At 41.3% G+C, this 19,685-nt stretch overlaps 1 protein-coding gene across 7 annotated transcripts in view; it reads right to left on the bottom strand.

Moving 5' to 3' along the window:
* Positions 1–19,685, bottom strand: part of FRYL (FRY like transcription coactivator) — a 265,921-nt gene that overhangs the window by 44,662 nt on the left and 201,574 nt on the right. For all 7 annotated transcript variants that reach the window (XM_059161860.1, XM_059161868.1, XM_059161877.1 and 4 more), the window contains 14 exons: positions 19,353–19,615; positions 18,228–18,368; positions 14,960–15,128; positions 13,027–13,111; positions 12,157–12,269; positions 11,056–11,206; positions 10,287–10,390; positions 9,033–9,218; positions 7,029–7,233; positions 5,707–5,828; positions 4,482–4,672; positions 3,072–3,166; positions 1,389–1,996; positions 961–1,058 (listed from right to left, as the gene is read on the bottom strand). In XM_059161860.1, the coding sequence (XP_059017843.1) occupies positions 961–1,058; positions 1,389–1,996; positions 3,072–3,166; positions 4,482–4,672; positions 5,707–5,828; positions 7,029–7,233; positions 9,033–9,218; positions 10,287–10,390; positions 11,056–11,206; positions 12,157–12,269; positions 13,027–13,111; positions 14,960–15,128; positions 18,228–18,368; positions 19,353–19,615 (2,531 nt within the window). The remainder of the gene's footprint in view (positions 1–960; positions 1,059–1,388; positions 1,997–3,071; positions 3,167–4,481; positions 4,673–5,706; positions 5,829–7,028; positions 7,234–9,032; positions 9,219–10,286; positions 10,391–11,055; positions 11,207–12,156; positions 12,270–13,026; positions 13,112–14,959; positions 15,129–18,227; positions 18,369–19,352; positions 19,616–19,685) is intronic.

Raw genomic sequence — 19,685 nt, 5'->3', positions numbered from 1 at the left:
TCTGTAAAGCCCTTCTTCCAAGACTCAATAATTGACAGAAAAAAAAAAGGAAGAAGAAAGAAAATTAAGAATTAAGTTTAAGCAGACGACAAGGTTCTTTATTGTTCTTGAAATTATTAAAAAGTTCATAAAAGTCCTACTCTTCTTTAAAATTATGATTAAGAGCTCTAACACTTTCAAACAAATGGTAACGGATGATTTAAAAATCGGTAAGTTCCTGTTTCAGAAACCTTCGAAGGAAAGAAAATAAGGAACAGAATGAAGCCAACAAAGAGAGGTGAAGAGAATGTTAAAAGGAAAAGGGCAAAAGTAAGGGGAGAGAGAACTTTTGGAGTCACAGAGTGTATTATTCCCTCTTCTTCTCAGGGCCTTTGCACATGCAATTTCTCCTGCCTAGAAACCTAACATCACCCTGCTCCTTGTTTCTCATCCAGGGATCTTATTTTGATTTATCCTATTCAGCCTTCATTGTCTAGGCAGACTTTTGCTCTCTGTGCCCCTGGAGACCTGTCCTTTCATTGCACACTTATCAGACTCTAGGGGACTATCTACTTACTTGCTTGCACCCCTACTCTAAGACCCACAGGGGCAAGTATTCTGTCTCCTTTGATTATCACTGCATTTCTGGCACCCAACCCAGTGCTCAGCAAGTATCTGGTAAAACAAATGAATGAACTGGAGACTGACAGAGAGGTAGAAGATAAAGTAGGGAAATGGAGCGGATAAAGACTCGACTCAGAGGAGCAATACGCTAAACAAATAATTTTATTCACTGTGATTTGAAGAGTGGTAGCTTACATCAGTACTGTAAAAGCCTTGAGATGCATGAAAAGAATAAAAATTTAGACGTGAAATTCACAGAGGAAGTGACAGTAGAAAGACTTAAGAGATTCCCCCCTTTAAGATAAACTCCAGAAAAATTTCCCTTTAGCGTTATCTGTCAGCATAACATTTGCTTACCTTTGCTATTCGACTAGCTGTTTCTTTGCAAAACTGAGTTGGGCTGTCAAAATGCTGGATTAAGTGAGGCAATAAGCAAAGGATGTTAAGAGGAAAGCCTATCAAAAAAAAAAAAAAGCAAACAATAACCAATTTTATTGCACATCACTTTAAAAACCAAAGGTATTTTCTTCATGGTTCACGGAAACCATTTTCTTTTTTTCTTTTTATTTCTTGAAACACCTGACCTTCTACAATCTTTTTTTTTTTTTTTTTTTTTTTTGCTTTTACCAAGGAACTGAAGCTATCTCATGTACTCAAACAAACAAGCAAACAAATCAACCCGTGACTCTGTGTGGAAAAGCGGAAATTAGTAGACTTCAAAACACATTAGTCTACACTTCACTCCATTCAAAAGCAGAGAGCTGGTGCAATTCTATTAACATCACCTGACAGCTGGGAAGGATCCACCAGCGTGAGTTTGGAGACAGCGATGAGTTTACTGAGGAGGTTCACGGTCATCTCTTGTGTAGAGACTGAGGTAAAACCCTTAAGGAAGAGCTGCTGAAGGCCTGGAAAGTTATTCCATTTCAATTTGCTTTGTACATTTTCGATCTTCTCTCGACTCTCCGATTTATCCAAAGGCAAGTGGATAAGCAGTTTGTTCAGAAGCCTGAGTGCTAGGAGGTACTCGTACTCATAATCAGATTCTAGTAATGATGCTGCTATCCAAAATATGGTGGCCATCAAGTTGGTAGGCTCAGTAGTGGACTGCACGTCATACATTCCCTTCTCTCTCAGAGAGGAGAGGCTTCTAGTCCTTGCTAAACTATTGCTATGGTTTATTCGTCCATCCATTATATCCAGTGTGTTACTCCGCCGTCGGTCACCTCTTCGGTCACCGATGAAACTTAGTCTCAGAGAGTTACTTCTTGCATTGCTGTTGTATCCCAAGTAACTGCTACTATTAATGGGGCTTGTGCTTAGATTGAGCTGTCCAGTGCTTTTCCTGTTAGCTGCATACTTGTTTCCCAGTATAGGGTCATGGTATGAGGTTCTGGACCAAAAAATAAAAAGAAAGAAAAGATAAATGCCATGTACCATCACTTGTTGTGCTAGCTCAATTTTACTCTTGAAAACACTGAAAAAGGACTGTTAATCAGGAAAAATTATGTTAGAGTGTATCTGACTTGGCTTATTCAAATTTCGGTTCTTTCCTCCATATGAAAGCGAAATGTACAACAGTATCTTTCCTGCTGTGGCTAACTGTGTCCCGTGAGCTGGATGACATTTGATTTGAAGTAAAAATTCTGCCACAATAATCACTGGCAACTTTCCGCTCTAGGATTTAGTCCAAAGCAGACCTCCTTTGTCTTATCCCCAGACCGGATGGTTCCCATGTCCTCATTTCTGTCTATGCGCACTCTTTCCCCCCAAAAATCAAGCTCAAAAATTTATTTTTGATCTTTCCTTTTCTCTCACGTCCAATTATCATTGATTTCATAAAAATAATGAGAGAATGCTGCTTATAGGTGCCAGCAGCATGCAAAGCGCTAGGGATACTGAAGTCTGTTGGGAGACGGGGAGATGTAAACATTTATAGCTTGTTAATTACTGTTATCAAACTCTGAAGAAAACCCCACGGGAACCCCCAAAATGGAATAATTCACACCACCCTCGGGGAGTTCGAAATGCTTGGCTAGGTGGTGAGATGGGTCTTGAATGATAAGCCAATTTGGATTTGCGAGGAAGAGAAAGTGGGAGAGGAACATTCTGCGGCTGCTGTGAGCCGGGAGGGGGCTGGCCCGCTGTGTGCGACGCAGTGGGATGCAGTGGGCAGTGGGACGCTGGGTGTGGCAGGAACAGAGCTGGGCGGTGATGCTGATGTCCCGTCGTGCAGCAGAAAGATCTCTGACCAGGGCCTCAGAAGAACACCCTGCCACTTACAGCTCTGTAAGACTTTGCACACAGCCTCCCTGTCGGAGGCTCTCATTCCCACTGGTAATATATCTGAGTTGTTTGGTATTATTCTCACCACCAATATAATAATAATATAATGTCATAGTTATGCACTTATTTAGCTATTGGAGTTCTAACTACAAATCTACAGTTTGTCTGGCTTAAATTCTTACTGAGAAAGGGCAGAAAGAAGATCATAATGCTTCATGGTTTCAGCCAAAGTATCAATTGCAGATTCCAATGTAAGAAGCAGCTCAATCACAAATCCCTAGGGGGCAAAAAAAAGGGCAGATTTTCATTAATTATGCTCTGGAAGAAAAAAATATCCTAACGGACTTCCCGATGAGATTTAAAATTAGAACGAACTCAACACCAATATTACAAAAAGATTAAACTCTTGAGCAACATGATCTTGCTAACTGATGAAAACTCATCAAACTAATGGTTATAATGGCACAATTCACCCAAAATTTCTCAGGCCAAAAATCGGAGTCACTTTTGTTTCTTTGTCTCACATCTAAATTGAACCTATCAGCAAGTCATGAAAATATTACTTATAAAATATATCCGAAATCCAAACCCCTCTCTACACCTCCATAGCTTCCCTTAATCTAAACTGCCCCCCCCCTTCATTGTGGACTTTTACAGTAAGCACCTTAGCTGAGTCCTACTGCCCTCCTAAGAACTCTCTACCTGGTCTCTGAAGTTTTCTAAATAGCATATTATATCCATGACTTTCCTCTCAAAGCCTAGAAGCATTGTTTGTCATCAACTCAAACTAAAAGCCCACCTCACACCAGAGTCTACTAGACCTCACACAGTCTGGACCTGCCCATGTCAACTCCTGACACTAGACTACCCCATCCAATATGCTAGCCATACTGGTTTGCTTCATGTTCTTCAAAGAAAGGCCTACTGCTTCTGCCTCAGGGCCTTTGCACTTGTTAGTCCTATTTCTCAGGCTTCACTTTTTACATATGTGTTTAAAACTCACCTTCTCAGATGATCATATATACAAACAACTCCCTCTTCCCTGCCACTCTTTAACCTGTTACTCTACCTTATTGTTTTCAAAGCATTAATTACTAAATGAAATCGTGTTACATATTCTTGGTGGATTAGAGGCTTATTTTCCCAGTAGAATGTGAGCTCTAGAATGCCAGGAACTTTCCCTTGTTCACTACTGTATCCCCAGTATCTAGAACAGTGTAAATAAAATCTCTACTCTATGTAGGCGTAAGTTCTCAATTGCATTATTTCACTTAATTTATCTTAAAAACTCAGCACGCTCCATTTAAATTTAATTTCCCATCTCTTTTACCTTGTGGTCATCCCAAAATAATATCCAAATGTGCGTGTGTGCGTGTGTAAATGTAAAGCTTTCTCTAACAGGCACTAGATATTTGATTCAGTTAGTATGTTACTAAATATCATTTACAAAACTCTGTTTCATAATTCTTTGCCTGCTTGTGAGCATCTGACACAAATTCTCCATAACCGTCAGACCTGCTATGCTCTGTACTCGGCAACTGAGACCTTGACAGTGAGTAGCTCAATGGCGTGGAAAGAATTTAAAGCAATACCTGTGCATCTTCTCCTGGGTCCCCTACAGTTTCTACGAGTCTGGAGAGAACATCAGAAAGTGTAGTTGCAGAAAGAGGCTGCTTTAGGGCCCTGAAAATCTGGAAGGATCTCCCGGCATAGTGTCGAGAAGAACAAGAAAGTGCTGTTTGCAGAGCAACTTCACTAAGGTGATGTTCCAAGTGCATTCCTTCTGCGGAGACAAAGGGTACCAGTGAGTGCTTCCCGCTGCTTGGAAGGCAGGGTTATCACCAGACGTGGACCATTCTAAACCCAGCGCCCAGCACACCGCCTGGCAAACTGGGCAGGCACTCAGACTTTAGAAGTCAGTGCCTTGTCTTTGTACTACACTCATGTGCATTTTAGAGGACTCTCCGCTCCCATCTCCAGGGCAGTGTTCTTGGAGAACAGGGTTTCTCAACCTCAGCGCTGCTGCCGTTTTGACCGCACAAGCCTTGGTTGTGCGGCATACTTATGTGGCAGTGGTTTAGCCTCTGCCCAGCTGGACATCAAGAGTGACCGGTGGTCCCTCGTCCCCCCCCCATTGTGACAAAAATGGCTCCGGACATTGCCAGATGTCCGAGGGTCAACAATCACTCCTAGTTGAGAACCAGTGCTTTAAACAGATACATTTTTACTCTGATTTTCAAATGTCAAGTTTAGATCATAGAAGACTGTTACAGATTAAAACAGAATTTGAGTTTGTCACCTCCGCCTATGTTCCCGTCACGTAACTGTTTCCTAATATGTCACCGCACTGTAACTTTGTCATTACATATGAAAAGAACCACCCCAGAATGTCACAAGTGACTTTCTTATTTTTTAAGGAGTGATTAAGTTTTTCTCAAACCAAAACAAATCTGTTATCACAAATGAGTTAAAAAAAAAAAATGAGTTCAAAAAGATGTCTAGGGGTGCCTGGGTGGCTCAGTCGGTTAAGCATCTGCCTTCTGCTCCGGTCATGATCCCAGGGTCCTGGGATCTAGTCTCAGGCACCAGCCCCACCCCTGCCTCTGCCTTCCCTCTGCCCATGCTCCCTCTCTCTCAAATAAATGAAATCTTAAGAAAAAAAAAAGAGGAAGAAGAAGAAAGAAAAACCCATCTAAAACTTTTTAATGCAGACATGTCCACTGTCAACTCTTTGCTAAGCAGTATCAGAAATTTTCATATCACATTAAAATATCTCATTGAAAGTCAGCATCATTTGAAATATTTAATAGAAGATACCTGAACTTGACTGCTTAAAAACAGAAACCACATGTTTCAAAAATGTAGTTAACTGCTCAGCACTCTTTATGCTAGGATTCTTGGCAGAAACATCCTCATGGTTCCAAAGGGGCCCTCTTTTTCTGAAAACAGAAAACAGACATAATTCCCTTGGTTTTAAACTGGCATTAACAGTGTCACTCCTAGTCACCTAAAGTGTGCCTTTGCCACGAGAAAGGACACCAGCGGAATAAATCAAATAGCATGCACACAGTCCACTATTATTTATGTACTTGAATGTGTAATGGCTCTCTCAAGTAGAGGAAGATCCGGGTTACAAGAAATTTCAGCCTCTGTCATTATAGTTAAATTCTCCCGGAGAGGGTAGGAAAAGATGACGAATTCTGCCAAGGGAGAAGAGTACTGGTTACTGTTTCTGTGTTACAGGTCACAACATAATTTGGAGAGGCTACAGTGTATTTAGATTGTAATGCAAAGAAAATAATTTACTAGCTAAAAATATAGGGAATGTTTACGATGGAACGATTTCCTGTTGATTCTTTAAAATATCTGCATTCTCAAGGCTGCGCCTTGATTAGTAAGGGTTAAACTCCTCATTACCTCAGGCCCAGAGGGCCCTGAAAACCTTAGGAGGTCACTAGCCACTAGTTTCCAAAACCTTTAATTTATCCTGTTCATTGCCTTGAGACGGATTGTTCTCAACGTATTTAATTGTGCTTCCCACCCCCTTCCCATCCAGCTCAAGGATTTTCAATAATTTCCGTTTTCTGGAAAGATGAGAGATCTGTAGCCTGTGGCCTAGGCCTCATGGCGCTCCAGTCTGAATTCTCCAGTGCCTACAGAGTTTTCTCGTCTACAAACATCTCCCTCAGCATTACAGTCAGACTGGCTTACTCACCATTTCCAAACACATTTTATTTCTCATGCTCCTGGTGATTTTTCTCTTGCTGTGGAACACCAACCCCCTTGTCCCCATCTCGGTGTCTTCCCTACTTATGGTGTCTTGTAAAGAGTAGGCCGTAAGTAAAAATCTGATGACTGCCAATGTTGCTAATGGAAGTGGAATATGTATTCTGATAATACGGCCTCCTCTTTGGCCACTTGGTACCCAGACTCGATTAAGGCCCTCCTCAGGGGGAACTATGTGAACACAAAAGACGTCTTTGGAGGCATCAACTTTTCCAAGTGTCACACAGTATAGACCTGTGTATTCCAAATCAGTGGCCCGCCAGCAGTGAAAAACAGGGCTCCCCATAGCTGACAAATTTCAAGAACGATTTAACGCAGCCCAGTTGCCGGAATGGCGAGAGCTGTGACGTTACCTTGAGGTAATGAATTCCATGAGGGTTTTGACTTTTCCATCCTGCTCTACTGAGATGTCAACCTCATTGAGGATAGTGGTGTGCAGATGGGAAATGGCAGCGCTGTTATTTCCTAGGCTGATACTAGAAGAGGTAGAACTTGAGCTAAGCCCTGAGTCAGTCATGGGGGAGGGCTGGTAATCAGGTATAAAGTCACTAACGCCCGCTGCAAGAGAAAAGATGGCGTGAATACCAGACAGGAAAGGATCTCACACACTATCTACAGTTAAATCCTCCTTCCTCACAGGTTATACGGGACCCACGTGGGAATCTTGGCACCTGTTGGTGCAAATCAACACTCCTCCCGTGCGAACCTCATCAGCACCAAATTCTAGCGCATGAGTCTGGGAGCCAACATTGTTTTCCACAGCCTCCTATTAAAACTTAACTATCTGGACTGGGGTGCCTGGGTGGCTCTGTGGGTTAAAGCCTCTGCCTTTGAATCAGATCATGATCCCGGGGTCCTGGGATCGATCCCCTCATCGGACTGTCTGCTTGGCGGGAGCTTGCTTCTTCCTCTCTCTCTGCCTGCCTCTCTGCCTACTTGTGATCTCTCTCTCTCTCTCTCTCTCTCTCTGTGTCAAATAAATAAATAAAATCTTAAAAAACAAAACCAAAACTTAACTATCTGAATTTACTGTGAAGTCCTCTACTGCCATCTGCTGGGGGAAGCTGAAAGCGGCACTTTCCTAATGTTCTGGCACATCTCAACATGCGTTGAGCGCAGCGTTTCTACGTGAACTGATTTTTCTTAGGGAAAGGACTTGACACTTCCCGCTTCATTTTACTTGAAGAAATATAATTTTCAAAACTTTGTAATATTTATATTATGTCAATTATTAAATTCTTTTACAGGCCGTTACTAATGCTGATTTTCACAAGATGGCAAAAGGAGGCTTAAAAACAAAAAACAAAAACCAACTATGGAATTTTCAATAAAGATGCTTCAACATAAAAGAGTTACGTGTAAGCTTTATTCTATTGATCTTCTAATCACATTTTAAAAGGTGAAATACTTCCTAATTGTTTCCTTACTAACTACACAGTTTTAAGTAAATAATAGGGTTTTAACAAAGTACTTTAACCCTGTATCTGACATTATAGGACTAGTGAAAAAAGGTAGTTTTATTTCACTTTTTAAAAACACTTTCTAGATCATCTATTATTAACTTGATGATACAGACAAATGTAGTAAGTTAGGGCTATCAGGAGAGAAGAAAATATAAATTGCAAAGTAAAGAAATTCATACCAGCAATGAAATAACTTTTATATGAAAGTCAATAATTTGGACCTCATTATTCAAAATGTATAACTTGGAATTTACTTGACTTAAAAACGCATAACATTTTAAATACAGTAAATATAGGGGCACCTGGGTGGCTCAGTCAGTTAAGTGTCCTTGACTCTTGGCTTCAGCTCAACTCATGATCTCAGGGTCATGAAATTGAGCCCCGCAACTGGGCTCCGTGCTCACCAGGGAGTCTGCTTGAGATTCTCTTTCCCCTTCCCTCTGCCCCCACTCACATGTGCTCTCTCACTCTCAAATAAATAAATCTTTTAAAAAATACATACATACATATAGTAAATATAATCAAGTTAATAAAAAACATTATATGTCTTCCTCTGTCCATTTTTCAGATCTTGAGAGTACAAGGAATCTAATACAGGTTCAATGTCTTCTCCATAACTGTGCTCAATCAGCTAAGCTCTTTCACTGATCTTCAACTTGTATGCTGAGAACTTAAAATTTGTACGACAAAGACCTTTAAAAGGCAAAACATTCAAACACTCCATGCTTATTTCTTTTACAAGTGAATAAATAATGTAAAAGGTCCTTAAACTAATAAAACTACACTTAAAAAAATGTACTTCAACTTTGGTTTCGTTGACTTTCTCCACCGCAGACTTCAAATTAATGAAGCACGCTTCCACTGTCAGTCAAACTGGGCATTCGGAGCAAATACCTGTGAAAGTGTAATCGGAGTGTGCGATCTGTTTGACTGTAAGCACCCTGGGCTCATTAAATTCCTTGTTCCTGAGAAGGACAGAAGCAACAGTGCGGATGTTACTGTTGGATCCCATTACTATTAGTAAGTGCAGAAGCAGGCGTTTACAATGCTCATACACCTCAGGGTGGCAGTGGTCAAACCCTAGAAAGGACAGGAGAAAATAATCATCAATAAAGAGAAATAATGACTACTCTTGCTTCCAAACACATATTTTAAAGAAAAGCGGACATTACAGAACATGTTTTGCAGAAGACGATGTAGAAGACACAAAAATAGTTATTGGTCTGGAATTTTTATTATTGTCTTAGAGCAGCAGAGAGAATCAAGACAAGTTTTCAATGCATTTCTGACTAAAATTTAGCAATCTATTAGGGATTATTATTGCTCTGAGGGTGCCTGGGTAGCTCATTTGGCTGAATGTCCAACTTTTAATTTCGGCTCAGGTCATGGTCTTAGGGTTGTGAGATCGAGTCCCACATGAGGCTCTACGCTGGGCGTGGAGCCTGACTGGGATTCTCTCTTCCTCCCTCTCCCTTTGCCCTTCTCCAACCCCCCTTCTGTTCTTCTCTTAAAATGAAAAAATTACTGTTACATAACACTGTATGTAAATGAATTTCATAAAGGCAAAGATTTTTGTGTCTAGTATAACGGAAAATCAGTACATGTTTGATTATCCAAGAAATGAATACATATATAAGTGTGCATATCAGGAAAACTGTGGAGAAGATGGCTACCTTGACCTGCTTCCGGAAGTCAATTCTAGGAGCATGAGAAGGACCGCAGACGGGATGGCCCCCATGTGTCTGTGACTGAGGGCCCAGTGGAGTTTCAATAATCAGGCTGCCCAAAATCCCATTCTTTTGGGAAACACTTAGAACCCATTTTAATTTTCCATTTACACTGGAAGTTTCCGGTTCCAGAGGTAAATTAACTTTACTCTTGCTATAGCTCCCGAATTTTTCCTGCTAGAGGGATTGTTTGTGAGCAGGAGAGGGGCTGCAGGACAGGAGTGGGAAGGAGGACAGAAGACCTATTTGTGGTTAAGAGAGAGGTGAGGACTCAGTCCCTACTGGGCCATGAGAATCACTATAAAAGGCATGATGGAAATGATATACAACAGAACGACAGCACAAACACCAAAAAACCAAACTGTCTTTAAATTATTGTAGAAATATAATGTGACATTGAGTTAGAAGCAGTATTTATTACCTATAAAAATTGCATGAAGAAGAAGATGGAGGTAGCTTCCCCATTCCACCTTCACACTGTGATCAATGATCAGATCAGTCAAAAGGATCACGGCTATGTTACACCTGTGACAAATGAGAGTGCTATTAATGTTCTATCCGAGTCAACTTGGAGAAAATCTTACGCCAGTTACTTGAAGACTTTTTTAATAATGTATTTTATGGAAAAATACAACTTCTCAAGAAAAAAAGATGAAAGGAAATATAGCTGAAGAAACCATTAAGTGATAGTTTTAGAATAAAACATTACCTGCTAAGGGCTCCCCAAAGTCAAGGGCCATAATTTCTTCATCTTCAACCCTGACACCTAGCACACTGCTTGCCACATAGTAGGTGTTCAGTACGTGTCTGATACATTAATAAATTTTGAGAGAATGCGGTAACTGTTCTATTGTGATTTCGCTAAGTAGAATTCAATTTTAACACAATTCAAAATAATAGTGCCTAGTGCCATAGAATATTTTTCAGATGTAGTAACTGGGTCCCAGAAAGGTCAAGTAACTATGCCAGACACCCAGAAAAGCAGCGGCAGAAGTAGATTTAATAGTATTAATTGTAAACAGAATTCTGAGTCTGTAGATTTCTTGAACTCTAAACACATGGATCTCATCTGTTGCAGTATCAAAAGAAAGAAATGGCTCTTATGCCGTGTTGTCAGATAGCAAAAAGAAAGCTGAAAGTGTTAAGCAGCGATTTGGCTCATATGAAATAGGAATGACGCTGTGGTCCACCTGTGAAGAGGTAATCCAGGTGATGACGTTTCAGGCAAGTAATCCACCAGTGGTGACCAGCAGCCTCCAGCTGGTGGGAAGGGTAGTGGCTCTCCTTGATTATGCTCCATCACTTTCAGTCGCCAATTAGAATAAAGTGGCATTGAATCACCTATCAAAATAAAATGATCTCATTTTCTACACCATTTTCTGCCAACATAAGCAAACTCTAGTAAGACACCATCTATTTATAGCATTGGAAAGTGATAAGAAAATAACTTCCCACTCTTTTTTGACATAGGTTTGCTAGGAAGACCTGAGCACAACTATTGTCAAGTTAAGCAAATCAGGGACAGAAAGAACTATCAGTTTAGGTTCCATCGTTTACAGCAAAGCAAAACTACATTCGCACTCCGTTAGACTCCATAAGCGATGTCCAAGCCATGAACCCCATCAGAGGTGAAGCTGCCTTATAGCAAGGGCCTTCTGGTAAGTTACTCCGTTCTAAATTTCCCGAGATCGGGCCAACACAAACCGATGTAAAAGGAAATCTGCTTTACCGCAACGGGGCTGTAGGGTGCAGTGAAAAAATGACATCAGGAAATGTGAATTCTGTGTGACATGGGTAAGTCACTTAACCTCTCTGGACCTCAGTTCCATCATGTGCAAAGTGAGGAGATTGGACCAGATCATCTTCAGGATCCCTTCCCGGTCTGAAGGCTGGTGCCTCTATTCCACTCTCCCCCAGGGTTAAGAGGGAGACTTGGGTGGACATGCACTTTGTGACTGCAAGGGCAAATTTTCCAGTAAAATGTGAATCCACAGAGAAAGAGCAAACCTGGTAGAAAAAGCAGGCTGTAGCCAGTGTCTACGGTGCTTCTCGAGAACCAATTCTTATGTTCCTTTTGATTTATCTATAAGGGAACCTGTGCTTTGAAAACAAATCTCCCCCATTCGTGCTGCTGCTTAAAATCAGGACATTTAGGATTATGTTGGAACACCATCAGTGGCACTTAAATACTCCTCTTAAAAACAATTTATCAGAAAAATATATTCACTGGCATCAACATAATAATACACCTCGCCATTATAGTCATTAAAAAAACATGTGGAATTTATTACTTTTTTCTTCTTCATAAGATCCTCCCGAGCTGCTACTGTATCGAGATTCTAGTCTGTGATGCTGACGATTTAAGTGACTGCTTAGTCCACTGTAGATGTCAAGGTGCACATAGCTATGGGATTGATGGTCACAGTTAGTCACAGTTCATGGTAAAATGGTATTTGTACTTTCACTTTCTATGTTTAAAATAGAACACAGTACATAAAATACTGACAAAAGCTTCCTAGGATATATCCTAATTTCCACCATATAGTTCAAAAGCTTAAGCTTTTTTTTTTTTTTTTTAAATATTTTGTTTATTTGCCAGCAAAAGAGAGAGAGAGAGAGAGAGAGAGAGAGCACAAGTAGCAGAGCTGCAGGCAGAAGGAGAGGGAGAAGCAGGCTCCCTGTTGAGCAGGGAGCCCAACGCGGGGCTCGATCCCAGGACTCCAGGATCAAGACCTAAGCGGAAGGCAGACGCTTAACCGACTGAGCCATCCAGGTGCCCCAAGCTTAAGCTTTTAAGTCAATTATTTCTACCTGAAGACTTTTCTTAAACTGTCGTGGTAATAATGCTCTGGTGAAACCCAGTTTATTAAAAACAGACAGAGTATACAGCCATTTAGAAAGCTCTAAAAATGCAGACAACACAAAAAGACTGGACATGATCTACTCATCCATTAGAGCACATAAAAGAATCTAGCACATCAGCATTCTGATGATGAAACAGTCATGGTGGAAAATTTCCACAACGGAAATATATTTCTTCACTAGAATTTTGAAATATACATTCAATGAAACATACATTGCAATGCAGAAATGATCATTTATTCTGGTGCTCACAGTATCTGTCAACCTGAAAGGCTACTGAAGAACACAAAGGTACTTACCTCTCTTCAATACTCTCTTTTATGGGTTTATTATCAGGATTGCCATCTATGGGAGCTACCATTGTATTGCTACTGGAAGTAGTTCCTGCAATCAGAAATGAAACATTATCTGGGAGCTTAAAGCCTGGGATAACTTAATAAGAACAAAAGATTTCAAAATTACAGATGTTAAAACTCCACTAAAATGAGAGCAAGGTGATTTTTCAAAAGAAATGTACTCATAATGACCAAGAGGGAAAGGAGACAACAGCAACCAAAGTTTAGAAGCTTGAAAACAAAGGGACAAGAAGCAAGTCAGCTTTGAGAAGGCTGAATCCTAAGCTGGTAGTGGGGGAAACCAAGAAGCATCCATATCTTTATTGCTGAACCTCCCAAAGACGCAGGCATTAGCAGCACTGAGTATCTCTGGGTGTAGAGGTTAGAAATGTTACTAAAATAGCGGGCTTGGTTGAAAATCTATTTCAGAAGTAGTTGGTCCCCAAGATCTATGCCCCTCCACCTCCAGAAGTCTTTTTTTTTTTTCAACTTTACTTATTTAAGTAATTTCTATACCCAACATGGGCCTCGAATTTAAGACCCTGAGATCAAGAGTTGCATGTTCTTCCAACTGAGCCAGCCAGATGCCCCCAGGATTCTTTTCTGATAAGAGTAAATCAAAGATTTCTGGACTAAAGCACATTATTTACAGCGGAAAGAGGAAGAACTTCATTGAGAATAGAGGGATTGAGGGAAAATACACACACGAAAACTTGAGATGGTATCCCCTTGAAAGCTTCTCACCCCCCTGGGCTACCAGAAGGCATGAAGACAACGTTGTGTGTACATGCATGTCTATCTATGGATTCTATGTATATGTACGTACACACAGCCCTCCACACTCTACTTTGGGTAGATGACTAGTAGAGTTTTGTCTGGGTAACTGGATTAGTCCAAGAGAAGAGACCTATAGACACTTTCATCAGTGAAATCATCACACAACAAATGACAAAGTCAACACGCTCCATATATACCTACAAAATATCCAATCAACTTTTTAATATTCTACTCTTTATCAAAAAGTACAGATCTCGAATCGGTAGGCTTTTGAGGAAAGCTTTTACCAAGACAAATCAAAACAGAGCAATATAGAGAAAACAGGCTCTTCTGCAGGGAGAAGAAAATTAATTATAGATGACAGTCCAATCATGAAACATGAATAAGGTGCTCCTAAAAAAAATTCATTAAAAAATAAACTCTATGGAATTAACATTCTGACAGATATGAAAAACTCAAGGAAGTGTTATCAGAAATCCCTTAGAAAGCAGAACAAAAGGAGCTAAGAGATGAAAATAGATGACAAGAAATAAATTATGAAATATTTCTAATTACACAGATGTTATTAACATGCCAGAAACATTTCATAGAAACTGAGTGACAAAAAACTTCACGGAAACATAATCTAAAATAGTCCTGATATTACACTGATTTTCAGAGGTAGTTCTTCCCTCAGGGATGTAGTTTCTGCAACTGAAAATATTACTGTGATTATATCTGTATATACATATAACACTCACATGACTGGACATTAGGTATCATATATGCCCAAATAATTATAATACGAAATTACAGAGTAGGTCAATAAGTAAGCCTTTTCTATATTTAAGATACTAATTATACTTATTTTAAAAATGCTTGCAGTATGAGGGTATATAAATCTATATTCCAGTTCCACACACGTATGTGTAAGTCTGTTTCCCTCTATAATACTAAGAACCCTTTCGCAGTCCAACTTCACTTATGTGAGGTTTACGAAGTCCTGTCAAGTTGGTCCCCACACGGGACTCACGATGGCTTTTGTTTCCTGACGCTGTTGAAAGCAAAGGCCCGCTGAGCTGAACAGTTAAATAAAGCTTCCCTTCGGAGACCATGGGGTCGGTTTTAAGGGACTTCTTACCTGAGGTGACGGAAGGGATTTTGCAGCTGGAAGTGATGCGGTAGTAGGGGGGGTTATCCATGTGAGTGACGCCCGAGCTGACGGGGTCGGTCAGCTGGAGCTCACTCACCAGCTCTTCCAGCAACTGCATGGTTTTGTCTCTACCTAAATAGACAATAACTTTCTTCACCTGTCACAAGAGAAAACGGTTCAGAAGAGAAAAAGGACAATTTTTCTTTCATAAATTGGGTCTCGAAGCAGATTTTATCAGGTAAGATCCATTCGAAATGGTATTTAAATAAGCCCAACTTAAATCTGAACATCGATTGGCAGTAAGACGTTAGTTGGCTTTATAAAGACGGTGTTCCCTGGCCCTCAGTGTTAGATTTAATCGGGATGACTTGACTGTTTAACGGTCTCCACATTATCTACTTCCTTACTATTCTGCTTTTTTTTTTTTTTTAAGAAAAGCAAAAGATAACTGCTTTCCTATAAATCAGTGTCTTTTTAATGGAGAGATTTCAATTAATAATAGCATCCCAACGTTCCCCTTAGACTTCAAACACAGGATTTTTTATTCTGCTTCCCCTACTAAGACTCCGTATTTAACCCAGCAGGTGCAGAGCAGTGATTACAAACAGAACTGGAGCTGAACTAGAACCCAGACCACACAGCGTGGACTGGGGTGTAGACACTTGGTAGCTATGCGACTGCACAGTTACTCTCGGTTTTCTCTTCTGCAGAATGGGGACAACGACACCTACTTCGTAGAGTTGTTAGGATTAAGTAAATTTAAGAATGCACTTTAAACATGCCTAGTACATAGTATGAGTTAAATAAGTGGGAAAAAAAATTTCAGCAGTATGCATTCTGTCTTAGTAATAAGTATTAATGAATATGTTACAATACTAATTAATCAGCCTCTTTTTTTCTTTGTACTTCAATCCTTGCAGCTTAAAAAATGTGGTCTTGCCAGCACAGGCATCATCATGGGGGTTGGGGGGGAGAGGGAGCTGCTAGAAATACAGGATCTTGGGCCCCACCCTCACCCCCTGCAGCCAGAACCAGATACCCTGGTGATTCACCAACCCACAGACAACTGGGCAACTCTGCTTTACGTGACCCCAGGTTAAATCTTATTTATTTTTTTTAGGACTGATTGATTGATTTTTAGAGAGAGTGGGGAGGGACAGAGGGAGAGGAGAAAAAGCAGCTCAAGGAGACTCCCCCTGAATGTGGAGCCCAACTCGGGGCCCATCCCAGGACCCCAAGATCATGACCTGAGCCCAAATCAAGACTCGGGTGCTTAACCAAATGAGCCACCTAGGCGCCCCTCCCTGGGCAAATCTTTTTTTTTTTTTAGGATTTTTATTTATTAATTGACAGAGAGAGAGATCACAAGTAGGCAGAAAGGCAGGCAGAGAGAGGGGGAAGAAGGCTCCCTGTTGAGCAGAGAGCCCGATGCTGGGCTCGATCCCAGGACCCTGGGATCATGACCTGAGCTGAAGGCAGAGGCTTAGCCCACTGAGCCACCCAGGTGTCCCACCCCACCCTTAGAATATGCTTTATCATATCATACCAGCAATCTTATAAAGATTACCCATTGATAACCGACCTACACACACCTCTGTCTCTATCCAAACCGCTTTAACTCTTCGCTAAGTCTCTGTTCTCAGACTCAGTCACCTCCTGACCCTGCTAGATGCATTCCTGCCTCTGTGCCTTTAATCCGTCTGACTGTGAGAAAGCAGCCAGTCTTCTCCACAAAGTGGGAATTCACTCTACTAAGTGACGGAGCTAAGAGCTGCCCAACGTTGAAGAAGTTACTCTTCTCTCTGCCCTGTTTTATTCATCCATAGAACTGCCGTAATCTTCACACACACGGATCTAAGAATCCAATGGAACAATGTAGATGAGGTGCTTATGCCATGCCTGGCCTAGAATAAGCGAATAAGAATGAAAATTGAGAAATTATGATGGTCATTAAAAATAGCTCCTTTTTTAAGTTCCTGGCAAATGGTTATTCCCTGAATTTCATCTTGGCTTCTTGGCATTATTACTTCAGCCTGTTTCTTCTTCTAGCCCAACTCACACATCCTTCCATCCAATTACAGGTCCCTTCTATATGCCAGGCACTAGTCCAGGCTCTGGGAAGACAGCAGTAGATACAGAGCTGTGTGGAGGTCGGTTATCAATGGGTAATCATTGTAAGATTTCTGGTATGATATAATAAAGCATATTTTAAGATCTGCCCAGGGATGGGGCGCCTGGGTGGCTCAGTCAGTTAAGTACTCAACTCTTGATCTGGGCTCAGGTCATGATTTTAGGGTCCTGCCTGACATCAGTGTGTGCACACACAAGTGTGCGCTGGTCCGCCTGTGTGCCTCCAGTCGAACCTTCATGTTTCACATTCTCGTGTTACTCTCCACCTGAGCAGATGTAAGCAACGCTACCCCTCTAGAGGGTAAAGACTGTGACAGTCTTCATGGCATACCTCTTCCTATGCTCCCCCCGGCTTCTGGAAGCCATCGGCACCATTCCACAGGCACTGAGCTCTCACTCACCATACTGATCTCCTATCCAGCTCCTGCCTAGCAGAAAGCATGAACATTCTCAATTTTTTTGGTCTCACTTCTAGATGACTTCCCCTCGGGGATCATCTCTACTCATCCCAGAGAGCTACGGTTTCTCGGTTATTCATGCTCAGTACCCTGCAATTTTCCTCTGTAGCCCTGATCAAGACTGCACTGTATTAACTTACTGGTTTACTCATTAAATACACTAGGCGGAGGTTCAAAGAATAAAATCTCCATCACCCATTGGACTGAAATGCTCAGAATCTAGAAGAGCAACTGGCCTGTAGTCAAGGCCAGACGACAGCGGTTGAATGAAGCAACAGACAAAGGCATGTGCTGATTCCCAGGTGGGGCCTACTCTGGGCCTTTGCTTCCGCTGCTCTCCTGCTGCCCACATTCTGGTACTACAAGAAACCAGGTATGTATTACTTTAAAAAAATGGTAATAGGGGTACCTGGGTGGCTCAATGGGTTAAAGCTTCTGCCTTTGGCTCAGGTCATGATCCCAGCATCCTGGGATCGAGGCCCACATCAGACTCTCTGCTTGGTGGGAGCCTGCTTCCCCTCCTACCTCTGCCTGCCTGCCCCTCTGCCTACTTGTGATCTCTGTCAAAGTTACAAAAAAAAAAAAAAAAAAAAAAGAAAAAGAAAAAAGAATCTAAGCCACACACACAAAATAATAATAATAATAATTAAATGAACCTGAATACATACGTAAGGCAAGAGGCTTGGTTCACTATTCACTCCACAAATACTGATCAGAAAGTGCAAAATGATTTTCAGGTTTTTCGGCCAGCCGTCTGCAAGCGTGGTCCACACATTCTCCACCTCCGACCAGGCCAGCTCGTCCCCATACTAGATGTAGGACACACACCACACATTTCAGTGATGAGTGCGTATTCAGTACCCAACTTTGTCACACCGTGAAATATTAGAAAATTGTGTTTTTAGAGACAGCTTTAATCTTTTCCATCCTCTAGAGGAATAAACATTTCTTTAAATCTAAACATAAACATTAATCATATATGATTCTCTCTCCTCCCTTCAAGACCATATCCTGTATCCAATGAGAAGTGTTTTAAGGGAAGGAATTTGGTTCTTTTCAGACCATTATCTGTTTGGTTATCACAGGATGATCTGATCTCTTCATCTATTTCTACCCTTTATGATTCCTCTTAATAGTTCTGTGCAGCATACTGGGTATTTACCCTAAAGATACAAATGTAGTGATCCGAAGGGGCACCTGCACCCCAATGTTTATAGCAACAGTGTCCACAATAGCCAAACTATGGGAAGAGCCTAGATGTCCATCAACAGATGAATGGATAAAGAAGATGCAGTATATATATACAATGGAATACTATGCAGCCATCAACCCCCGCCCCTGAAATCTTGCCATTTGCAATGACATGGATGGAACTAGAGTGTATTATGCTAAGCGAAGTAAGTCAATCAGAGAAAGACAATTATCATAGGATCCCTCTGATATGAGGAATTTCAAAGGCAGGGAGTGGGGTTGTGGGGGGCAGGGAGGAAATAATGAAATAAGATTGGATCAGGAGGGAGGTAGACAAACCATAAGAGACTCTTAATCTCATGAAACAAACTGGGGGTTGCTGGGGGCTGGCGGGGAGAGGAATAGGGTGGCTGGGTTATGGACATTGGGGAAGGTATGTGCTATGGTGAGTGCTATGAAATGTGTAAGCCTGATGATTCACAGACCTGTACCCCTGGGGCAAAGAACACATTATATGTTAATACAAAAAAAATATTTAAAAAATGGACAAACCAAAAAAAAATAGTTCTGCACAGCAACTGTGAACACCAACCCCACTTTACCTTTGCTGTCATGTACATTAGATTGTTCAAAACCATCGCAGTGGCTTGTGGAGAGCCCCAGCCTTCTCCTCGCAACCAGCGCCTGCTGGTCACCATGAGCTCTCGGTCTTTTAAGGAGTCGTCTTCCTCATCTTCATCATGTCGCCTTGCTGTGGGCAGAGGTTTCAGATCGACCAACTCAATGTTGTTCATCCAGGGTAAGAGATAGTGCAGCATGACTTGCCTCCCGGCAGGGTGAGCGGTCTGAATTCTCTGGCTTATCTCTGCAATTAAAAACAAGCCGAAAGAGGGAACAACCGGCATCATTTCTGTTTCCTTTGATTTGTAATTACC

The sequence above is a fragment of the Mustela lutreola genome, chromosome 1 (assembly GCF_030435805.1).
Source record: "Mustela lutreola isolate mMusLut2 chromosome 1, mMusLut2.pri, whole genome shotgun sequence".
Taxonomy (NCBI): Eukaryota; Metazoa; Chordata; class Mammalia; order Carnivora; family Mustelidae; genus Mustela; species Mustela lutreola.
The sequence above is the reverse complement of the archived record's forward strand: the minus strand, read 5'-3'. Positions and strand labels throughout refer to the sequence as shown.